A 22,297-nucleotide genomic window follows, 5' to 3' on the forward strand; every position below is an offset into this window, starting at 1 on the left:
GTCTGCTGCAGGGTTGTCTGTGTTCCAGGGGTCACTCGCTCCTGTGCCTTTTGTAAAGACACGGGATGGGCTCTGGCAGCCTCCAACGGAGTTTGCCAGGAGTGCGATTTTCTTGTGGAGCTGGCAGGAGCAAATGCTGTTGACAGGCTGCAAAAGAGCTCTTGGAGGGGGAGGAAGGGAAGGAAAAGGAGGCTGTTTCCTAGTTTTGTCCGAGTACTTTCTACCTTCCTTATTTAAACTTACTGGAAAAGAAGGTCTTTACAAAGGGGGCATCCTTCTCTCTGACTTTTTTAGGGCATTATGTGGTGGGGGTGGTTTTCCTCTTGCTGAAAAGCTCTTTTTAAGCCTCGAAATAGGAGCATGTCTGGCATGGCAAAGAACGAGAGAACTCCTAAGGACAGCCACTGAGGAATGCTCCTGCAACCAAGACGGGTCACTCGGTCAGTTATCTGCTGGTCCTTGCTGTGTTGCATGCTGCAGCCTGCTGTTTATATTGCTTCAAAACAATCCGTGGAGCAGGAAAGTTGTGGTTTGCTGCCATGCGTATGGACTAAACCAGCTCATGAAGTCATCACGTGTGCGTAAGGTGGGGAGTGGAGATGATGACGTGCTAAATTGCTGGGGAAAAAAATGACTGGGGATGAGAAGTACGTGACCTCAGGAATGACGGGGGTAACAGAGGGGTTGAGGAGTGGTGCGAGTGTGCAGAACACGTGGTGCTCTGGGTTTGCTGCCTCCTGGTGAAGCCTGAGGTGGGTCCTGGTGAGATCAACCTACAGGCAATAGCTACAGCAGGATTTTTTTCCAGTGTTTACACATCTTTCTTAAAAACATTTGCCTCCATCAGTTGGTCAGAGTCTGTTAACAGGGATGAGGAACTAATTGATCATTTTTTTTCAGCATTGGAGGCTGATTGTTTCCCTTCCATGTTTGCAGCCCAGTGAATAACTTCTCTGGCAAAATCTAGCTTTTTAAACTACTGAACTTATATCCTCTTGTGTGCAAAGAGAAGCTTGAAAACGAGCTGTAAATGATCAAAAAGAATAGATGTTTTCCAATTAAACCAATGAATGCCCTTTTTATTAAAAAGCAAACAAAAAAAAAAGATTTGAATGAGATGGGGAGGGATTTTTATCCAGAGTTTATTTTCGCTATTTTTTCAAGCAACATCTCTTTAAGATGGATTTTCAGTTGCTAGCAAATATATTTGGAAGTAAACACTTTCCCATGAGCATTTTGCACTCACTCATTTTGTTGGGTTTTCTTTCAGAGTGATGCGTGAAGCTGCCCCTGTGATGTTCGTTGTGGAGTGCTGCTGAAAGGATGCTTTTGGTGTTGCCTGCAAGAGCCAAACACGTTTTTCTCCAGAGAGAAGAATCTTCCCCAGGGATTCCTGTGTGATGGGAGGGGTGTGTTGGCTGGGGGCACTGCTGCTGGGCTGGCATCTCTTCTTCTGGTTTTTTAGACCAAATTTCTGCTTTTTCTCTCTGGTTTCAGCTGTGTCTTTGGGTTTATGCATTTATGTGCACTTTTGGAGCTGCAGGAGGATGAACTGAGTAAATCAAAGTGTAAATTGCCAAAGAACATCTGTGAGTGAAAATAGTAGATGTATTCTCTAGGAATTCTACCGAGCCCTTTGTGAGAGCTCTTTAGCTTTAACACCTTTTAGTCTGACATTGTCACCTCCTGGGGTGCAGGAGCCCCTTTCAGGCGCTGAAGCTCTGGCAGGACTGGCTGCCTGAGCAAAAGGGCTCTAGGAGCCTGGAGCACCACTTTAAATTTGTTTAAAAACTCTTAGACCTTTTCATCCCACTTGATTCTTATTTTACTTGCCTTATTTTATCACTGTGTTTACCAGCTTAGCTGCTTTATTTTTAAATCTGAGTTATTATTTAAAACAGTGATTCCTCCCTGCAGTGAAGTGAATCAAGTGTGTGACTGCACTTCAGCAGAACATTCTTGTGCACTTTGTTAGCGCCGGGAGCCAAAGGGCAGCCCCGGGTGCCCCCGGCAGAAGCACGTGGCTGCGGTGGTGGCGGTGGCTGCCCCGCGCTGCCGCCCGTCACGTGCTGGCAGAGGCTCCGTGAGGAGCCCAGCGGGCAGCCCGCAGTGCCCGGCTGGCGTCGTGGTGCTGCTGGCGGGTGCTGGCACCTCCTGCCCGATGGCGTTGGTGACCCAGGGCCAGCTCCAGCAGGTAAGGGGCTGCGCTGCGGGGGGAGTGGCTGCTGTACGGGCGGGGGACGCTGCTCCTCAGGTACACCTTTGGTCAGGACCAGCAAAGATTTGCTTTACAAACACTTTATGGTCTTCTCAGCTTCTCACGTTACATTCTTTTGAGTGTGTGAGGGCCCTGTGGTGGCTACGAGCTCTTCCAGAGGGAGACCGCTACCACACAGCTCTGGGGGGAAATTCTGTCTTGCCCTTCTGCCTGCGCTGCCCGGCTCTCATCCCTGAACTGGAAATCTGCCTGCCAAGGGATAATCCTCAGGGTATTCTATACAAAGAAACAGCAGTGGTGACAGAGGTCGCTTCATTTTGTAAGAGGTTGTGTGGTCGCCTGTGAGAAATCACCCCGGGGATTTTTCCGGTAGAGGAAACAATGCTGTCGGGCTGGTGGAGGAACCTTGTTATCTGGGGTACAGGTACAGCTGCTCTGTTGTGTTAGCGAGCTTTGTAATGTGAAGGTTGCTGGCTGCACATTTTCCATAAGATATCCTCAAACCACAGGGGCTCTAGTGATGGTACCTCCTCTGCTTCATGGACTGCAGGGCTGAGACGTGTTCTCAGCTGTGTGGAATCCCAGCCTGTTAACAAACTATCTTTTTTACAACAGAAATCCCTCCTGAAATTAAAAGTTAAGAGCGCGTTGCCCAGCTCAGAGCTGAAGTCAGGATGCTTTTACACTGAGCTGAGGCTCAACGAGGGGCCAGAACTGTTTTCTCTTGCTTTGTGCTGCTTCCCCCGAGGACCCTGGAGGAAAGCAGCCACCCCATCTCTTCCAGTTCCACAAGGATGGCTTCCTTGTCCTAGAGCGGTTTTTTACTGCAGAGGAGTGTGACAGCATGAGGAACCAGATTCAGAGAATCGTAGCGGAGATGGAAGTGCCGCCACACTGCCGCACCGAGTTCTCCACCAAGGAGCAGGAGCAGCTCCAGGAGCAGGTACCGAGGCAGGGCTGTCCTGGCCACAGGGCTGGGGACCGGCAAAGGGCTGCTCGGGATTTACGCCGCGGGAACGCAACATAACCCTGTGAGAGGCACTTGCTCTCCAGCTTTCTACCACTGTTGGGTGGTGGGCTTACCAGGGGGCGAAGGGGGAGGTGTGCCATGGCGCTGCTGTGCTTTCAGCCCCTGCAGCTGTGGCCCCTGCCAGCCACAAGCAGCTTTCGCAGATTGCTTTGGACTTGTTCTGCAGAGAGAAAAGAGGTTATTTTCCAGGCAGCCAACAAAAGAAAAGCAAGGGTAGGCTCTTTGTGAGAGGTTCTTGTAAAGTCCTATATCAATGCCAAGACATTTAGCATGGTGGAAAACCTTTTTATGAGTGATTTCTATTGACTCTGTTTTGCTTATGCTGCGGCTTGATGGGGAAAAAGATGCAGGTGAGTATTAATGCTTCAATAGAAGTATCCTTGTAAAAGCATAAATGAATGTATCTTTATTGGACTCTTATCCCTGGCAGGGTAGTTCAGATTATTTCCTAACCAGTGGAGACAAGATTAGATTCTTCTTTGAGAAAGGTGTTTTGGATGAGAGAGGTAAGCCCTGGCTGGAGACAACCACAGGGAGGGGACAGGAGAAGGCTGGTGAGGGGCTGGCAGCCCGTTTCCAGCTCTAGGGACGGTTCCTGCTTTACAAACATTAAGTTCTGGTTTTGTTTTGTAGGTAACTTCCGAATTCCAAAGGAGAAATCTGTCAGCAAGATTGGCCACGGTATGTTTAAAGGGCGGGGGTTTTCAAGGGAGGGATGGAAGGGATGTGGTTTTCAGACTCAAGGATTTCTCCAGACCTATGCGCTATAAATAACCGTGGCCACTGAGCTGAAGCCGTTCTGCGCCGAGGAGTGGCGTCCCTCTGCCATGGCTTCTCCCAGCCGCCGGGCGAGGGCTACATCGAATACTGCGCCCCTCGCCCCTCTCGCCGTTGTGGCTGTGCTGCTCTATCTTTGCAGCCCCGGGCTGTTTTGCTTCGGGTTTCTGCATTAAATTCTTCAACTTGATTTCTGCTCGTCAGTCTGCTCTTGCTCGCGTCGCTCTGCCGCTCTCCGCTGTTCTCCCAGCGCTGCCCCTCACTCTCTGCTGTCAAAGGACTGAAATCTTCCATTATGATCCTTTTCACAAAAACCCTCCTGGGAGGTTTTTCAGCCATGCATAGCTTGGAGGCACTGACATGTGAAAGTTTGGACTTCAGCCCTTGTCTCTTTTTCTCTTTTATGCAAGAGACTGCTCTAACAGACTGACCACGACGACTGGTCACTCTCAGCACAGATCAAACTGTCTCTCCTGTCCCGTGCAGTGGCGGGCTGCTGCTGCTGAAGCTGTCCTCCCTCCTTTGGTGTCACCAGCATCTTTTCTTTACCCTTACTGGTTTCACTTTGACCTATTTCCTCTCTCCCAGCAACTGGACTTGCATTTTGATCCCTTTTGTTTTCAAACAAAATGTGGAAGACGAGAGCAGGATTCACTGCACTTGAACCTTGTTCAGATTAAACTTCGCTAACCTTGGAAATTCAGTACGGAGAGTTCTTGGTTCTCTGGTTTTCTCAGAAAAACACTCTTCCCCCCCAGCCCGCCTGCCATGCTGCTGTACTTCAGCTTTTCCCCAGGGGAAGTGAAAACAACTGTAGCTGCCCACTGACTCGGCAACTCGGCACTGGGAGGGGCATCTCTAGGCTGATTTTTTTGCAGTTACCCCTTTTGGCTGAGCCCAGCCTCACCCCTTGCCCGGGAGCAGCCCCTGCCAGACCCACATGTGTCCTCGTGGCCCGTCTGGTCACCACGAGCTGGAGGCACCATCCGGCCTCGTGGCGCTGTCAGAGCGGGGCTGCGGCCGGCACCTGCGCCAGGGCGTGCGGGCTGCGGTGCGCTGCCGAGGGACCCGGGATGAGCCCGAGGTCATTTCTGCAGTAATTACTTGTTTTGTAGGTCCCAAGAACTGTGTTCAGTTTTAAAGGGTGAATTCACTGTGCGCCTCAGGGTCATGTATAGCAGTTGTTGTGCTAGCATTTGCATAATATAATACTTAATCACACAATACTCCGCTTTTGTTTGCTCTGTTATACACTGTTTTTTCTGGAGCTGCGGTTTGTGGCTAGTGACTGATTATATTTTTGGTCTCTAAAGAAGATTGTACAAATCTACAAGTGTTGTATCGCCTTAGGCTGATAAGCCACGTGTAACCATTTTTGGGAGGGATGAAAGTTACTGGCTGCAATTTATCTTGCTCGGCTGTTGCCTCTGCAGCTCATCCCCGAGCGCTGCCAGCTCCCTCTGTCAATGCAATCTTCACTGAACCGTTTCTTTCCCCTTAGCTTTGCATGCTTATGATCCTGTCTTCAAGCAAATCACCCACTCCTCCAAGGTGCAGGTGAGCTGTTACTGTTTCCTAGAATGATCTGGGGGAAAATATAAATTACGGAGTAGCTAATCTTAATTTTTAGACTCCCAATGATAGTGATTTTTGTCTGTGAAAGGAAACTTTAAATGTCTTCAGGGAATAATGTTTTATAGTGTGCAGAAAACAGCAGAGTTAAATCTTAGAAGGTTTTCTTGCAGGAATTGGGAAGAAAACTAGGCCTTGAGAGACCGGTAGTTGTGCAAAGCATGTATATCTTCAAGGTACAGTAATTCAAGGCACTTGTCACTCAAGAAACCAGACCCTGTTGGGTGGGCAGCTGTGAAACTCTTCTCTTCACACATCACTTTTCTTTCCTTGCAGCAGCCTGGCATCGGCGGTGAAGGTGAGCTTTGTATTACCTGTGCCTCGCACCGTGGGTAACGCTCCTTCAGGAGAGGAACGTTACCAGGAGAAGCTCACAATCACACTTAAGCCTGAGTTTTGTGGTCCAAACCTGAAAATTATTAAAAAGCATCCATGTTTTCCAGAAATGTTTCTGCATCATATCCAGCTTGAACAAAGAGCTACTTTTACTGAGAGGTGGCATTTTAATGTGACATTTAATGTGTACAGTGGATGGGTGGGCAGGGTAGGTCAGGATGTTGGGGAGACACAAGCCTCCCGTCCCAGGGCTACTGAGCTCCTCAGGCATCGAAGACCCTCACGACTGTCTCTCGTTGCAGTGACACCACACCAGGATGCCACCTTCCTGCACACGGAGCCTCTGGGCAGAATCCTGGGGTTCTGGATTGCCCTGGAGGATGCCACGCGGGAGAACGGCTGCCTGTGGTTCATTCCCGGCTCTCACACCAGTAAGAGTCGTGGTGTTTGGTGTGTGCCATGGCACTGCGTGGCATCTTCAGGCTGAAGGGTGGAGGGAAGCACGGGCAGAGTTACGGTCCCTGCATCGCACGCTGCCCGCGGGAGCGTGCCACTGCCCTTGTTTGTGGAAAGGACATTCCTGCATTTACTGCAAAGGTTGCTCTGTGTGCAACCGCTGCTGGGTTACCAGCAGAGTCCTCTGTTTTTTCACTAACTCTAGGGTACGCTAATCAGCTTTAAACTGTTGCTTGCCTAAGCATTGGCTCAGTGAGTGCAAGCATAGTGCTTTTAAGATTTTTAAGGTGCTCATCCCTCATAAATTCTAGAGTCAGCTGCACTCTGATGACAGTTTCTGCTCTCTTAGAAAGGAGAAATGGATGAAAGGTTGGCTTTGCGTAAGTGTATGCCTATTTGTGTTCCTGAAGGGCTATGTTGCAATGCACGGAAAGAGCCAGAAATGCGAAAAAGGCAGGTGTTTATCAGTTTCTGCCACAGCTGGGAAATCCTAAATCTTTGCTTAATGGAAAACCCACCCAAATTACTAAAGAAAAATTGAATGTACTACAATAAGGTTCCTGTCACTGCCAAGAGAAATCACAGATACCATTTCTCTGCTGTGCAGAGTGTGGCTAGCTGTTTAATTTTCATGTGTCTGCTTATTCTTTGGATTTGCAGGTGGAATTAACCGGAGAATGGTCCGTGCAGCTCCAGGTTCCTCAACCTGTGTAGAGTTTGTAGGGTCAGAGCCGGCCTATGACAACAGCCAGTTCATACCTCTGCCTATAAGTAAAGGTACAAACAACCCCCAAATGTTTCTGCTTTGCAGCACAAGAAAAAACAAGGGAGCTAAACTGGCATTTTAACACTTGTAACTTCCCTTATATTTTAAAGATGGCACTCACGATTTGAAAAAAAGAGCAGTACAGGTGTTTTTTTTTCAAACAGGTGGGCTCATTCTCATCCACGGTGAAGTTGTCCATAAGAGTGAGCTCAACAGCTCAGAGTCTTCTCGCCATGCGTTCACCTTCCACGTGATGGAAGCCAAAGACACCAGCTGGAGCAAAGAGAACTGGTAAGGTCGCATCCTGACAGGCAGCTCAGGAGGGTAGAGCCTTTTTGCTGCAATAGCCAGGATCACCTTTTGTCGTTGGTCTTGCCTGTCACACGGGTCTGTTGGTAGTTAGCGCTGATTTCGTACCTGCAGAGCTGGAATAGCCTCTGAAGTTTTGGTTTTCCCTCTTTCTCACTTCCCAGGCTCCAGCCAACTCCTGAACTGCCTTTTCCATCGCTCTACACTTGAAGCTAGTGGTTGGCGTCTGGAGTCAATAGCTGATCAATATTCCTTTCTGTTCGCGTTCCCTTTAAACACAACTCTGGCTGGGTCAGCTCCCAAGGTTAATTCGCCCTTTTCTCAGAACGACAATCCCCGGCACAGCTGAACACACCAGACAGACGCTTCTGCTGCAGCGTGAGCCTTACTGGTGTGAGAAGTCACCCCATCCTTTTGGTGAGAAAACTTCTCCAGTCTTGAGAATAGGCCATTAAAGACCATTGCACCTTGACTGGGACCAGTTAAGAAGTATTTCTCCTTGCAGACGGTCAGTATTTTCTTCTGTTCAAGTCAGGAGCTCGCCTAGTGCGTTTCTCGGCTGTGCTGATTCCAGCAGTGCAGGCAATGCATCCTGCGAGGGTGGCTGACTTTTACCCTTGGGTCTCTGTCCTGTTGTTTGAGTAACAGTGATTAAAAATAATCCTATTGTGGGTGAAATGAAGCAGGAATTTTACAAGTATTTCTAGAAGACTGTAGCAAAGTGTGATCTCTGGGTGTGTTGACTAAAAATATTAGAATTCCTAAAGACTGATGTTGAAACAATGAAAGCAAAACCCCCCAAACTCCTAACATTTAAATAAAAAAAAATAGAAATTCTCCTTTTCATCTCCCTCATCTTCAAGGAAGGCGCAGTGCGACCTTCTCCTGATGGCTGTGGCCAGCACCAAGCTGTGGCACTCCCATGGTATACGGGGCCGGTTACCGTCCCCAAACCCCACGAAGCCACACCCAGGCAGAGCAAGGTGCAGCCCGAGCTCAGGGCCATGTCCTGACCTCAGTGGGAGCCCAGCGTCCGTGACAGCAGTGGCCCTGGGGTGCGAGCCTGGTGCCATCGGCACACCGACTGCATCACGGCCGCCTCGAGGCTGCCTGGAGCCTGGCACGAGCCATGGTGGAGGTACTGCCCAGCCCTGGCTCTTGGTGTGAGATAGTCAAGTGGGGTTCCTGTAGGGGGGAGGTTTCCTTCCAGCCTTCGGGCTTTGCTAGACGGGGCAGGCGGGTCCCGCACAGCTGCCAGCTGCTGCAGGGTGGGGGCCCACAGGGGCCGGGGGTCCGCAGGGTAATGGCTAGCGCGGGGACGCTGTGCCCCAGGTCACTGCTGTGCCCGGAGAGTGGGTGGGGGGAGAGCGGGTCCCTTCGCCCCTGGCGCTGTTCTGTGGCATCCGCGGTGAGGGCTGTGGGTTGTGACAGAAGCAGCTGAAGCTTTTTCTGTCCCTTTCCATTGGAAGAGTTGATCTGAAATGGCACCTTCCAGCTGCAGAGTGATGGTTTATCAGAGATTCTCTCTCACACCACCGCGCCCCGCAGCACACACCATCCAGCTCAAGCGCGTAAATGAAAGGAAGGAGCTGGAGGGGATTTGCCGGGTCTCCTGTTGGATGCCAAGGAAGCTCAGCCCAGCGCAGTTAGGGAGTTTGGTTTCCTACAAAGAGTACCCGAGTACTCACTGCGTTACTAACCACAGCCGACGGGCCGGTGCTGACCCTCAGGAGAAGCAGCACCGACCCCAGGCAGGCGGTGGGTGCCTTGGGCCACGCTCTGCTCTGCAGGGACAAACACAACATCGGCTCCTGGGGCCGGCTCCGCTGGCCCACAGCAGCAGCTTCACCTCCGCCCTGGTCTTGCTCTCAGCCCTGAGATGGAGACCAGGGCAGGGACCGTACTGTGTGCTGCGTGAGCTTGGGCTCGCACAAAACTGTTCACAGAAGTGAGTCAAAGAAGCGTCAGGAGTTAAAACTCCTTCCTGCAGACAAGAGCCCTGTTTTGCTCTAATGGACACCTGGCAAACTGGCGAGAAGAGATCGTCAATACAGAAGTGTTCAATATGTAAAAATTAGGTGGGTTTTTTTGGCCACAAAATGGTAGTTATTTTAATTAAATGGACACAGTTAAATGGCTTTACTCAATTTGTTGATAGAAGCATTTTTATAAATTGATTAGATATCTAGCTGAAAAAATGTGAAAAGTAGAAAACTGCAGTAGTATTAGAAAAGTTTATTGACTTTAACAGATTTTTCTGCTTTTGTTATTAATGTGTAATTAGTTTTATCTGTGATTTCGCTTAGCTTCTTCTCCTATATTGAATATTATTCCACGTGAATCTAGAGATTAAGATCTGGAAGAAGAAAAAACATTCTTCTTGTTGCATAAACCTTCAGGGCTAAAACTGCAACCCTCGTTAGCGCTGTTTGGAATAAACAGTCTCTTACATTCGCAAACCTCCCCTGCCTGCCCTGGGCGAGCAGAGCTATTGCAGCTCCCGAGTCTGAAGTTGCATCCGTGCACCGCAGTGCGTTAGCGCGGCTCTTGCCGACAGTGACCGGCTACATCTGGACAGTCGTACTCACTCTGTGTGGCCACCCCTGTTCTAAAACATGCTTTACATTGTGCCTATACAGAAACACGGAGTTCACGTATTCAGTAGTACAAGATGGCAGGACTCAGTACAGCAAAACGAGTTTTGGCTCCGATAAGATACAGAGGTGGCAACATCTGAGAGGTTTGCATATTTTTCTATTTCTTTTTTTCCTAATTGACTTACCTCTTCTGCCTCTACTTCCTTTGCCTCTGGGCACCCAGAAGAAACTTAAACTGGATTATTAAACACAAATGCTGTTTTTATCAGTTATGCTTGTGTTCCTGTGAGAACATAAAGCAACTCATGGTGTTTTAAATGGGGGGAAAAAAACCAAGACCAAACCAAAACCTTTATTTTAAATAGGTCTTTTTCATTTCTGCTTTGAACAATTTTATCTGCTGTACCAAAAGCAGTGTTTATATCAGCTTTGAGCTCTCCTGGCTGTGCATATTCTGTTACCACTTCTCTCTAGAAAGGGAGGAACCTCTGTTCCTAGAAACACTGCTATGCCATAAACATTATCTGGAGGTAGAGAGGCAACAGCAGATTATCAATTTGGGTGGTATAAGCTTCCAAAAGTGAAACTAAGGTCACAGATGCCAGAATCCAGGCATAGCTGGAGTTGAGGTTCACACTGCTGTCAAAAATCAGAATAAGAGCCACAGCAATGATCTGGGCAAAAATAGCAGTCATTGTCCCTTCAAAGGTCTTCTTTGTTCCTGGCCACTTGATTTCCCCCACCGTGCTGCCAAAAATGGAGGCAATGGTGTCTCCTACCCCGACTGCCAGTACCCCAGAGTAGGGGACCAGTGCCCCTGCCCCAGGCAAGGTACCTTTAGGAGCACAAGATCTGGGGAACAACCACACTGGGAGGGACATGCCAAGGAGGAGATAAATATGAGTCAAGATTAGAGGTCCGCTGTCTCTTTCATCCAAGAAGAGAGACAGCAGATGCCTAAGGGTTTGGCCAAATGGTTTGATCCTGAAGTACCGAATATACTCTAAGATGACAAACACTGCCAGACACAGTACTGCCGCAACGTAGAGAAGCTGGCGGTCATAAATTAGTCCAGGAACGTAAGTAGCTACAACAATGAAATGGAAATATTTCCTGGTTATAGTTGAGGCCTGGTGTTTTTTAGATTCAGATGATCTCTTAGCATTCTGGTAGAAAACTACACCACACGCCGAAGCAGCCAAAAAGGACCAATATACAAGAAGGTAAACTCTTGTCTGGGTCTGAAACAGAAACTGGAGCAGCCAGAACAAAGGGTTCCTCTGGATCAGTCTGTACAGCCAAGGCATGATGACCCCTAAGCCTAGCACCGCTGTCATCATGTGGAAAAACATGGAGGAGATCCACGTACCCGAATCCATGAAAATGAAGAGCACAGTGAAAAAAAGCCCAAGAAGAACAACTCCAACAACAGCTACCAGAAGGAAAAAGTCTATGGGATCACCTCTGCCCTCAATTACATTCAGGGAGCGTTTAATGAGCTGATTGAGAACGAAACTTATACCTCCAAGAACTAGCAATGCTTCTCCAGGAGTGAAACATCGCGGCAACAAGTACAGCAAGATCATACTGAGGTAGACAAATATTAGCAGCACTTCTAGGACCTCTATCACTTCTGAAACAGTCAAAGAGTGCTTCATGGTATAGATAATTACACTGCCAGCAACACCAGTAAGTATGCAAGTGTTGGTTGGCACAGGTTTTGTGATGCCAACTGCTATCACAGACAGAAAGAGAGCAACCAGCATGCCAGTGGAAGCTACGACTATTCCAAAACGTTCGAAGTACACAATGCCAGCAGACTTGCACCTCTCCTTCATCACTATGCCCAGCAAGGGAATGACCATGCTGGCTGGCAGGAGGCCGCTGTTTGCTGCTGCACGGAACTGGAATACAGCCCCCCCCAGCTGGAGCAGACGGTCCCATTTGAATTGGACATAAAAAGCCTGGATGGCGAGAGCGACAGCACACCAAGAGTACCGGTCCCACACCACTGTGTGCACAAAGAGAACGATGATCAACACGATCAGGGATTCCACCAGCACTGGCTTGTTTAACATGATTCCAGTCCAATGTGGCTCAAGCTTTCAAAATCTTTCTCAGGAGTCCCCAATGTGCTCAATAGTTGTCCATTAGGAAGAACTCCTTTTCATGCTACTGCAATCCCTATTAAAAAAAAAAAAAAAAAAGCAAACAATTAAAGTGACTGCTAGAAAAGCTAAAGCTTTCACACAGTTGTTTTGGTCTTAAGCTTAATTTAAACTGATAATTATGTGCCAATTGTTAATGTCAACACACAGGTGGATAAAAACCCCCAAAAACCAATGAGGTAATGGTCATCCAAAACCAGTAGCTTCCTCTGAGAGTCCGAGAGGTCAGCCTGCAGTGGCAGAAACACCGGAGTACTCAGATACAGTTTCAAATATTTCTGTTGCAGTGTCTTTGAATTGAAATGTGAAGCAAATAAGCCATGAATATTCCCAGAAGGGTCACTGTGATGTGTGAATTTGAAGGATAGTTAATTTAAAAGTGTAAAGGTAACTTGGGAACCTAATTTTGTAGGTAGTTTTCACTGTATGTTTTTCCAGAATGTTCCTCCTTTTATTAAATATTTCTCCTCCCACTGGTGTGCAGAACCCTCGACGTACCTTTCTCTCCTTCTGTCACTGGTGTTATGATTGAATACTTTACTACTGCAGCAGGTGTTTTATAATGCTGCATAGTATTTACAATAGAAGTAGGAAAGAAAATATCACAATTGTTGGGGGTGGTGAGTCAAATGGTATACTTTATCTAATTTTGATCTATTGCCTGTCAAGCTAAGCTGGAGATCTGAGCACAGAAAAATGAACAGGGCTCATCTTGCCTGTAGCCATGAGAGGATGTTTATTACACCCTTAGTATTAAGCAGCTTAATTTCTTTTGCTACTACAGCAATTCTAAATTCTAAAAGTGTATTCTAAAATACACTTCTAGTCCATCTTGACATATCGGCAATTTTCTGTTTTAACTCTAGGCTGTGTTGTAGCCATATCATGTAATTATTACACAGTTTCATACATGAATAAAAAAGTCTGATTTATTCTTCCTTATCTTTAAAGAAAGATATCGGCTCCATTTCTCTTTAACTCATCGCACAGCCTCTTCCCCGTCAGCTACCTTCATTCCCATTTTCCAAGTGAGAATCCCACACTCCTACTTTACGCAGACTCTAGATGTGTACAAATATGTGAAATATTTTACTGTTAGTCATTAATGACAACGGACAAATATTAGCAAGTGTCATCCTAAAAATGCTTACTTTATCTTACTTACTTTATAAGTTATTTAACTAACCTCTGGCATGCACTATTTCTCTCAAATTCAAGGGTAAGTAAACCTTGTAAGACATTCTTGATCATGATCTAAAGCTGTCATTGTTTTCTATATCCCCTCACTCCCCTGTCTCACAAACACTTACTGCATTTACAGCACTTCCCCTTCTCTGAATCAAGGCTCACAACCAAACTAAACTTTGCTTTAAACTTTTGGACTATAAGATAAATAGTTGAGATAATTAGCAATGTACATGATGACTCTGTTGGGTTAAATCACATCTTATCTTTGCAGTACTGTGGGCACTCCCAACCAGCAATTGCTTATGCAATTCTCACCAGCATTTATTGCTTTCTGGCAACCTTTACTTCTCCTTTTTCGTAATCTGATGTTATGTCTTAACCATACACAAGCCAACGCCATTACACTGGCACCTCTTTGGGGTTCTTTAAAGGTATCAGTTTCTGTATTTCTGTTGGCAATAGAACGGCTGATCCATTTGTATCTATCCCTGCTGGATAAGGTATCTCCAGCTGAAACTTTGGATTGCTTCATCCTTTCTGGTCTAATCTTAAGCTGATCTGCAATAAACTTATTAAATTTTGTCTTGCCAGGCTCACGGCTAATATCTACATTAGCTCACGGAAGACTAGAAGTTTATTTAAAGTTCTGGTTTGGGGTTTCATCCAGTGTTGAATGGTATCACCAGATTATAAAGCTGATTAAGAACTTAGTAGTAGTATTACTGGGCAACCATTGAAGTTTGTACCATCAAGCTCCCTTGCACTGTGGCTCTGGAGCATTTAGTTATTCATGACTTTGCACTGAAGACTCCGAATTGCTAATGCATTGCTTTATGGCATCCTTGGCCTGAAATACTTGATTGCCCAACAACTTCATTAGGTTTACTGCTGCTTTACAGCTAAATCAGGCCAAGTGTAATCTTTTTGCCATTGCAACTCATTTTTAAACAGAATGGGAGAACAATTAATCATACAGTCATTAAAATGGAAGCGGCATGGGCAATATCTACCTACAGCTAATAATGGTTTTGGGGTCCCACCCCTTATTTCTAAGCACAGGGGAGGGGGAAGCTTAAGACTTGTTTGAAAAGAGGCAGAGTAAGTAGCACATGCTAGCCAAAGGCTGAAACAGACCTTCCCCTCGGTCCGGCAATTTTAAGGTTGTAGCCCAGCTCTTGCATCAACAGCAAGACACGGCAGCCGGCCAGCCGGGCCGTGAGACAGGGAGGGATTCCGCCTCAGGGCAGGGCTCCGGTAACACGGCCTATCTCAGTGCCGAGTTATTTCATTCTCCTGTGCCTGCTGCAGTTCCCTCCTCCACACCCGCCCTTCAGCTGCCGCGGGGCCCGCCGCACCCAGCCCCCGCCGGACGAAGCAGTTGCTGCCCGTCCCGTCACCCGCTGCCCGGGGAAGCCTCCTGCGGGCGTGCTGCCGAAGGCCGGGCAGCCCTCGTCCGGCTGCAGCACCGGCCCTCCTCCCCGCCCGGCGCGGCCCCCCTTCCCCCAGGCTTCCCTACTGGAGAGCCGCGGCAGCCGCCACAGTCCCCGGAAGGTGCCGGAGCACGCTGCCCGGGCGAGCCCCGGGTCCCGCCAAGGGGCCGCGGCCTTCCCCGCTGCACCGGGGACCCAGCGCGCACCCACCTCGCAGGACGCCGCCATGCTGCCGCTGCCGCCGGTCACATGACGCGGGCGGGGCCGGGCCGGGGCCCCCACGTGACGCCGGCGCTGGAGAGGCGGGGGGAGGGCGCAGCGCGGCGGGTCACGTGAGAGGGGAGCGAAGATGGCGGCGGGCGGGCTGTGCGCGAGGTGCGGGGGCGCGGCGGCGACGGCGGGCGCGAGGGCGGCCCCGATCCCGGCCTCGCGCGGGGACCCTCCGCGGGGCGGGATGAGGGGGGCGGCGGCGGCGGGCGGTGCGGGGGGGAGGTGGTGGGGCAGGGAGGGTTAACGGCGGAGGGGCCCGCGCCGGCCTGGTCCCGCCTCCCGCGCGCGCGGCGAGGCCATGCCCCGCCCCTCTCTCGCCGTTGTGCCGCTCGCTGAGGCGCCCCGCGGGGAGCCCGGGCGCTCAGCCCCGCGGCCGGCGGTGGCTGCTCGGCGGCTCTTGGGTTTCTTTTCCTCCGCCATATTGTGGCAGGCGGAGCGTTCGGTAGCTCTGCGAGGAGCCTTCGCTTAGGCGAGGCTGCAGCCCCACTCACGCCGCCCGGAGGCGCCGACCAGGCCTTGGCCGGTCCCGGGGCCGTTGGGCTTCACCTGCTGGGCAGCCCTTTGCCGACAGAGCGGCCAGCGTAGCCATCTGGAGGATGTGTAAAGGAGGCGATTTGTTGAACCCCAAGTTCAGTCATCACTTTAGATTGGTGCTTTTGTTTGCCCTGGACACGTTTTTTGGCGTTTATTGTAACGTTTTATGCTCTGGAGCGTTCCTACGTGTCTGATTCTTATTCAGTGAATGCCTGTAAGCCCTCCTGGGACAACGCTGCTGTGCTGTCACGTGTGATCACCTGGAGAGCGCTCTCCCTCCTTAGCTGTCTCGGAGCAATTAACAAACCGGCACCAAACCATGCTCTGTGACAGGCTGAAGCGGTTAGGACGTGGTAAAAAGCAGAAGGGCTGGCTCTGCCGGGCTGGTGCTCAGTTCTGGGCAGTTCTTTTACCAGTACAATTCAGTGGCCTTCCAGTGCCCAGTGTGGGCCGCAGCAGTTGCGCCTGCAGCAGCTGACTGAATCGGAGAGGTTCGTTAGTTTACACACTGGGAGGTGCACCCAACTATCGAGGAATTAGCTGGTGGAAATTATGTTGTTAGGTGTACTGGAAATAATAGGTCTCACTGTTCATTTAAGTGGCACCATGTGTCAGAAGTTGCATATGACTTTCACTGCCATCATGAGTTATTTTGATGGTACTGTTCTAAAAATAAGTTAATGAGTGTTCTTGCTTTTGTAGATAGTCTTTGCGTGGGGAGCTGTGGTGTTTAACTCCTGGTTTGGATTACACTGCTGACAAATGATCGTTTCTCTTAAGTTCCTGAAATATTTTTTTTAGTAAACATCTTTTTTCAGAGCTGTTGTGGGGAGATTAATTTTTCCTGGATGTATGTAGCAGGGTCAGGATTTGATCTGTAGTACCTTATAGTGCAGACTGGCTTTTGTGCAGCATACTTGGGGAGAAACAAGAAGTCGAGGGTGAATGTTCTGAAGACCTGCAGCAAATGATTCTACCTTTTGTAAAGGTGTTGCAGTTCTTCAATTCCAGTTTTATGTTCCACTTAGAGTGGAGGATGAAACTGTTACAGAAGAATTTGTTCGGAGGAGAGCATCAAATGTAACTGCATGAAATACTGCTCTGTGCTTCATTGGGTTTCTTTTTACTAACCTCAAACATCCAAGTAGCACAATCACATTGAGCTAGGAAACAGATATAAATGTGGTGCTTCTTTAACAGGAGTTTGCAAGTCTTGCTATATCAGTTGTCACCCTCTTTGGGACTTTCCTGGGTTCTTCCAGGACATGGGAAACTGGACAGCTAAAAACTAATGTTCCTTAAATCATTTTTCTTACATCTTCTATTGCAATGCAATCTGCTCTGATGTAATTGCGGGTTTGAAAAGGGGTAAGCTAAATGGCAGTCTGAAATAGTGTTCATCATTAAAATACTCTCCACCTTTTCCCTTTGCTTACAGGAGCAGCAGAGAATTATGGACAATTCTTCTCGGCAGATCAGCTTTAAGAGAACCGGTAAGTCCCTGTTTTGCTAAGCAGGTTTGCCCATAACTGAATGGACTCCATGGCCAAATATATTATTTGTACATCTCTTTGTATCTTAGTGAAAATGTGCTTTGCTGCTTTTTCTTCTCCCTCAGTGTGATTGTTATTCCTTTATCTCTGCCACTTGTTCATTCTTCCATTCCTTGTTAATAGCTGCTTCATGAACTACCTGGAAGGGTGTATGTGAAAAGGTGGTTCCCTTCTGGAGAAGACATGAGTGCTACTTTCTAGGCTGGCTGGCCTGGTGTATTCATGAGTGGTACAGCCTGCTTCCTTATTTGCAGGGATGGAGCCCATGTTTTCCAGAATTTGCCCAGAGGTTGGAAATCCAAATGGTTGTGAATCCAGTCCATTGCCTCCTATCTTCTCTCCCTTCCTGTGATTAGGCAAGGCAGCGAGCTGTCTTGTACAATAATGTACTTTGAATCAGTCTGAATCAAAAATGCTTGTCTTGTGTTGTTCCTTCTCTTTGTGGTGGTGAAATTCCTTTGCTGCAACTTAAATTTAACAAATCTGATACTTGGCAGTATATGTTGAGGAGGAGTCTGTTCAGTAGTATTTGGTTCTTTTTTTTAGGCACAGATTGCAGCAGAATTGAACAAGCATTGGCAGAGATTGTTAGCGGGACTTTCATACTATAAACCGCCAAGGTATGGTGATTGCCTGATCTTAGAAATTAATCTCTAAAACAGGGTCTCCTAAATAAGTAGAGTATTATGTTGAATATTTCTTCCTGATTACATAGAAATAGATTATTAGTCCTTGCATGACTTGAAGGTTCAGGAGAGGAGTAGTAAGAAAAAGTACTGAATCCACATAACGTCCTGGGCACGAAATACAGATCAGAAAGAAGCAACAGCAGTTTCTGCTCTCATTACTAATGTTAGGTAGCTCTTAACCCTTGCCTCTGCTGAGCTGAAGCAATTACGTGCAAGTATGCAGGCTGTGAGGAAGTGACTCCTCCTGACACTCAGTCATCCCAGAAGGATAACTGGATTCCCTTATTGGAACAGGTGGAATGAATGTAGCCTGCATTTATCATAGTAATAAGGTTATGAATGGTGTTGAGTTTTGTCTGGTGAGAAGGTTACAGAATATTTTATGAAATATTTAAAGGCCATTGAGGAAAAAGCAAATGTTCAGTTTAAAATGATAAAACTAAGGCTATTTAGTTCATTCCTTGGAACCATGCATTTTTAATGACTAAAATTTCTTTCTTCTTTAGTACAACTTCAGCAGAAAAAATAAAAGCTGATAAAGATGTGGCTGCCCCACTGAAAGAGTTGGGTCTGAGGGTCAGCAAGTTTTTGGTGAGTGAAGGTGCTATCTGATTGTATTTTATTCCTGCACTTGGAATACATTATTATTTGGATTCTGATATTTAAGTAAACTTGTTGATGTTGAATAGAGGCAAACTTAAGTTCCTTTCAGTTCAAAATAATCTGAAGGAGCTTAGAAGTACATGTTGAGGCTGTAGGTCAAAATTTTCAAAAGTGGTTAGTGACCATGAGGTACTTTGGTTTTTCTGGTTAACATCTCTTTCTGCTGCAAAGGGCCCTGCTTTTCAGAAGCAGCCACCTGGTTTTGGTCTCGGGTTCTTTCAAGACATCTGAAATTGCTCAGCTAAAAACTTCTGTCCCTTAAATTGGTTGCCATGTTTGAAAATACTGTCGGTTTACCTGCAAGGTTATGTTCCTTCAAGCTGGAAGTTTAAAATTCAGTGGCTGGGGACGGTAGCTTCATTTGAATGATGGTTATGCCCCTTTTGCTGAAGTTAAAGTGGCTCCATCTAAGTGACATCAAAGCCTATGTATTTTGCTTTAAACAAGTGGTGACTAAAGCAAGCATCTGCCTGATGCAAAAGTTTTCTTTTCACATATTTTGGAAGTTATTTGTTTAGAAGAGAGGAGCTGCCTGAGTATTTGGGGTGAATCTTCATCTTTAATGGATTCAGTTGCCTTTAATTCATTGCAGAGCATCTCTTTTTTTTTTTTCCTCTCTCTCCACCCCCAGGGTCTGGATGAAGAGCAGAGTGTGCAGTTGTTACAGTGTTACCTGCAAGAGGATTACAGAGGAACAAGGGACTCACTGAAGGTCCATAGCTCCTATTTATGTTCTATTTACTCCACATCTTTCCTTAATACCCATGGTTTGTTCATGCATATGGTCACGTTAGTCTGAGTTCTTATTTGGAAATGGCTTTGTAGCTTTTCTTTGAAATTACAATGCCCAAATGCTGCTTTAAGGAATGTGATAGCAGATATCCAGGCCTAACTTTCTAGTATCTCTTCCTGCTTTGATCTCTCTGCAGGAACTCGGCTCTCTGTGTCAGGAGTACAGGAGAGCTACAGATTTGTGAAGGAGAGCGAGTGGAGATGAAGAATAAATATGTAGTTAAAAATGAGTGGTTTGGGTTTGTGCTTTTGGAATCTGTCTTTCCGAAAGAAATGGAAAAAAAAAAAGTCCTTTGTTTATGTCAGTCTTTTTTGTGAACATGTATTTTGTCGGTAGGTATTTCTGCAATAAATATTTATTTTGTTATGTTTTGCTTACAGACAGTTCTTCAGGATGAAAGGCAGAGTCAGGCTCTGATGCTGAAGGTTAGTCATTTCCATTTGTATTTTCTGTTGAAAAGATCTGTTGACAGAGAACCAACCTTATTTCTATGGATCCAGAAAATCTTGGAATAATTGAGGTATTCCTTCATATAAAGAACAAATTTTAGAAACTGGTTCTGAAATAAGGGGATGTGCTTATAGGTTTGAACAGTGTTAACAGTTGCTATAGAAAGGAAATTTTAGGCTTAGTATCAGGGAATTTAGCTGGGCAGACACGCCTCCTTGTTTTCCAAAGCTTGTAGGTTTATGTTACTGTCTGAAGTGACAACTCTGAAATGGAGACTGATGATTATATCTGACAGAGGGTAACAGGCATGAGGAACAAGAGATCATCTGTCTTTTTGCCTTTCTTTTCCAAGTTTCTTAGCAGTGTAATTATAGACATATCCCTATGGGCATGTTTTATTGACTTTTGTAAAGTTAATTAAATATTGGTTTGGTTTTTTTTCCAGATATCTTAAAAACTGCTTAGTTGAAACTCCATCTGTAGTAATGTTTGAGCACTATATATTCTTGTGAGGAAGGCCTTGGCAATGTATGGAAAGTGTATGGGAGCTGGACAGGATACTAAATTGGTATTGATTACACTATATATTCACAGCTTGCTGACTATTACTATGAAGAGAGGATCTGCATTCTGCGCTGTGTCCTCCATCTACTCACTTATTTTCAGGATGAGAGGCACCCTTACACAGTGAGTAAAGAAACCTTTTTGTCGGGGTGATGTCATTGAAATAGGCTAAATATTTAAGTTGTGTAGTAATTGTCTACTTGTGATTGTAAAAAGCAGGTGAGGTGCATGTGAGAAGTTCACTTTTATTTGTTTATTTAAGGCACAGTACTTCCAGTGTGTTGAAAAACTGGACAAGGAACTAGTTCCTAATTACCGGAAACAGTTTGAAGCGCTGTACAGAGCAGAAGCTCCTACATGGGAAACGCATGGAAATCTCATGGTATTTTCTTTCTGCCATTATTTATCAAACTTGTAAAGTCTTTCTGTATATGTAGTGTAGTGGAAAATGCGTATGTGCAGATACAGTTAAACAGGATGTTTCTCTTTAAGAGAACACACTTTGCTCAGAAACAGAGAGTGTTGTGTGGAACATATTGTTCCTTGTGATAAATCCATTGATAGCCCTAGGCTAACAGATCCAGACTAACAGTGTGCATCAGCACTCTGTATTTATAGTGGCTTTCCTTGCCATTGATACACACCGCTGGCTACACAAGCTGTTGAAATGCTTCAACACTTCTCAGTTTGTAACTGCTTTGACTGACCTGTGAGCTTCAACATATGATGGTAGAACTTTTCCTTGTGCAGACAGAACGTCAGGTCTCCCGTTGGTTTGTGCAATGCCTCCGTGAACAGTCCATGCTCTTGGAAGTCATCTTCCTCTACTATGCATACTTCGAAATGGCACCTGATGAACTTCTGGCATTTGCAAAGATGTTCAAAGAACAGGGATTTGGCACTAGACAAACCAACAGACATTTGGTAGATGAGAGCATGGATCACCTGGTGGATCGTATTGGGTAAGTATCGTGTATGTTTGTAAAGTGAGTACAGAGCAAACCAATTATTTTCCTCAGGGAAAAAGCATTTATAATTCTTGCTGCTGCCTCTTCAAAGCACCACTATTTCAGGCTAAGCTTATCTTGATGAAGGCATAATAGCTTTTTGGGTCACTTTGGTGCTTTGTGGCAAAGCGAAGGTGTGATTGCAAAGTAGAGAGGTATCCATATACTAGCTTTAATCTTACATATAATTTTGCCTCTGGTAAGAACGGCAATGAAGACAGAGTGCCACTCCTTCTTAGGTGGTCTGGTAGCAAAGTGAAACTGCATCTTCAGAGTCCTGTGCTGGCAGTCTGGCTGCTACCTGCACGGCGGCTAGCATTCCCTTTCTAACCTGTGTTGTTAACTGCGTTGCCTCAGATCAAGCTATTGTGGGCCTGCTTACAAAACGTCAGTAATGTCTTGGTGTTGCTGCATGGGACATAACTGGAGCTGCAGCCAGGCAGAATGAAAATTCTGCCAAGTGGCAGAAAGTTACAAAGATGGAAAAGCGATCATCAAATTTCAGTGACCTTTTTTTGTCTGTTCAACCAGAAATGGTAGTTCTGAAGATCGTAATCTGTCATATACTAGCATTTCAAGACAAAATTTGGATGTAATTTCATGTAATTTCTTATTGCTTCCAAGAACAGCTGAACAAAAACAAACTAAAGGTTGTTTTTTGACCACTTGTATTTTTTAAACCGCCCCCCCTCTGAATTCTTAAATAAAGTTTATGATCTACTTGTTTTTGTTCTTCTCCTGCTTGTAGCTACTTTAGTGCTCTTATTCTGGTGGAAGGTATGGAAATTGACTCCCTCCATGAGCGTGCTTTGGATGACAGGACGGAAGAGCACAAGTTAGCCAATAACAAGTGCATCCACCAGGTAA

General features: G+C 46.6%; 3 protein-coding genes across 6 annotated transcripts in view; 2 read left to right on the plus strand and 1 right to left on the minus strand.

Moving 5' to 3' along the window:
* Window positions 1–2,017: 2,017 nt before the first annotated feature.
* On the plus strand, window positions 2,018–8,363 carry PHYHD1 (phytanoyl-CoA dioxygenase domain containing 1). Of its 4 annotated transcripts, none has more exons than XM_056352508.1 (11): window positions 2,018–2,194; window positions 3,003–3,161; window positions 3,679–3,754; window positions 3,882–3,929; window positions 5,527–5,582; window positions 5,771–5,833; window positions 5,937–5,955; window positions 6,296–6,424; window positions 7,110–7,226; window positions 7,380–7,506; window positions 7,689–8,363. In XM_056352508.1, exons 1-11 carry the CDS (start codon window positions 2,162–2,164, stop codon window positions 7,732–7,734), a joined length of 873 nt encoding a protein of 290 aa, XP_056208483.1. In that variant the 5' UTR covers window positions 2,018–2,161; the 3' UTR covers window positions 7,735–8,363. The 4 variants fall into 4 exon arrangements, with proteins under 4 accessions (XP_056208483.1, XP_056208482.1, XP_056208484.1 ...); XM_056352507.1 differs by having other exon boundaries at window positions 2,021–2,194; window positions 5,934–5,955; XM_056352509.1 differs by lacking the exon at window positions 2,018–2,194 and adding an exon at window positions 2,226–2,642 and having other exon boundaries at window positions 5,934–5,955.
* A 1,381-nt stretch (window positions 8,364–9,744) lies between these two features.
* DOLK (dolichol kinase) lies at window positions 9,745–15,256 on the minus strand. Its single transcript, XM_056352495.1, has 2 exons — window positions 15,118–15,256; window positions 9,745–12,305 (listed from the first exon to the last, which is right to left on the minus strand). The coding sequence occupies exon 2, from the start codon at window positions 12,197–12,199 to the stop codon at window positions 10,628–10,630; it is 1,572 nt and encodes a 523-aa protein (XP_056208470.1). The 5' UTR covers window positions 12,200–12,305; window positions 15,118–15,256; the 3' UTR covers window positions 9,745–10,627.
* NUP188 (nucleoporin 188) overlaps window positions 15,187–22,297 on the plus strand; it is a 29,406-nt gene continuing 22,295 nt past the window's right edge. Inside the window, exons 1-10 of the mRNA XM_056352487.1 lie at window positions 15,187–15,282; window positions 17,150–17,204; window positions 17,811–17,884; window positions 18,460–18,544; window positions 19,248–19,328; window positions 19,790–19,834; window positions 20,454–20,546; window positions 20,686–20,805; window positions 21,174–21,385; window positions 22,179–22,293. Of these exons, the coding sequence (XP_056208462.1) occupies window positions 15,257–15,282; window positions 17,150–17,204; window positions 17,811–17,884; window positions 18,460–18,544; window positions 19,248–19,328; window positions 19,790–19,834; window positions 20,454–20,546; window positions 20,686–20,805; window positions 21,174–21,385; window positions 22,179–22,293 (906 nt within the window). The 5' untranslated portion in view covers window positions 15,187–15,256. The remainder of the gene's footprint in view (window positions 15,283–17,149; window positions 17,205–17,810; window positions 17,885–18,459; window positions 18,545–19,247; window positions 19,329–19,789; window positions 19,835–20,453; window positions 20,547–20,685; window positions 20,806–21,173; window positions 21,386–22,178; window positions 22,294–22,297) is intronic.

Source organism: Falco biarmicus, chromosome 9, assembly GCF_023638135.1.
Source record: "Falco biarmicus isolate bFalBia1 chromosome 9, bFalBia1.pri, whole genome shotgun sequence".
In the NCBI taxonomy this organism is placed as follows: domain Eukaryota; kingdom Metazoa; phylum Chordata; class Aves; order Falconiformes; family Falconidae; genus Falco; species Falco biarmicus.

Excerpts from the sequence above, each read along its gene's own strand:
- PHYHD1 (XM_056352507.1), top strand. The coding sequence starts at position 2,162 with ATGGCGTTGGTGACCCAGGGCCAGCTCCAGCAG. Across the intron at positions 5,834-5,933 it reads AAAGCATGTATATCTTCAAG|CAGCCTGGCATCGGCGGTGA; the intron begins GTACAGTAATTC and ends CTTTCCTTGCAG. Across the intron at positions 7,507-7,688 it reads AGCTGGAGCAAAGAGAACTG|GCTCCAGCCAACTCCTGAAC; the intron begins GTAAGGTCGCAT and ends CTCACTTCCCAG.
- DOLK (XM_056352495.1), bottom strand. The coding sequence starts at position 12,199 with ATGTTAAACAAGCCAGTGCTGGTGGAATCCCTGATCGTGTTGATCATC.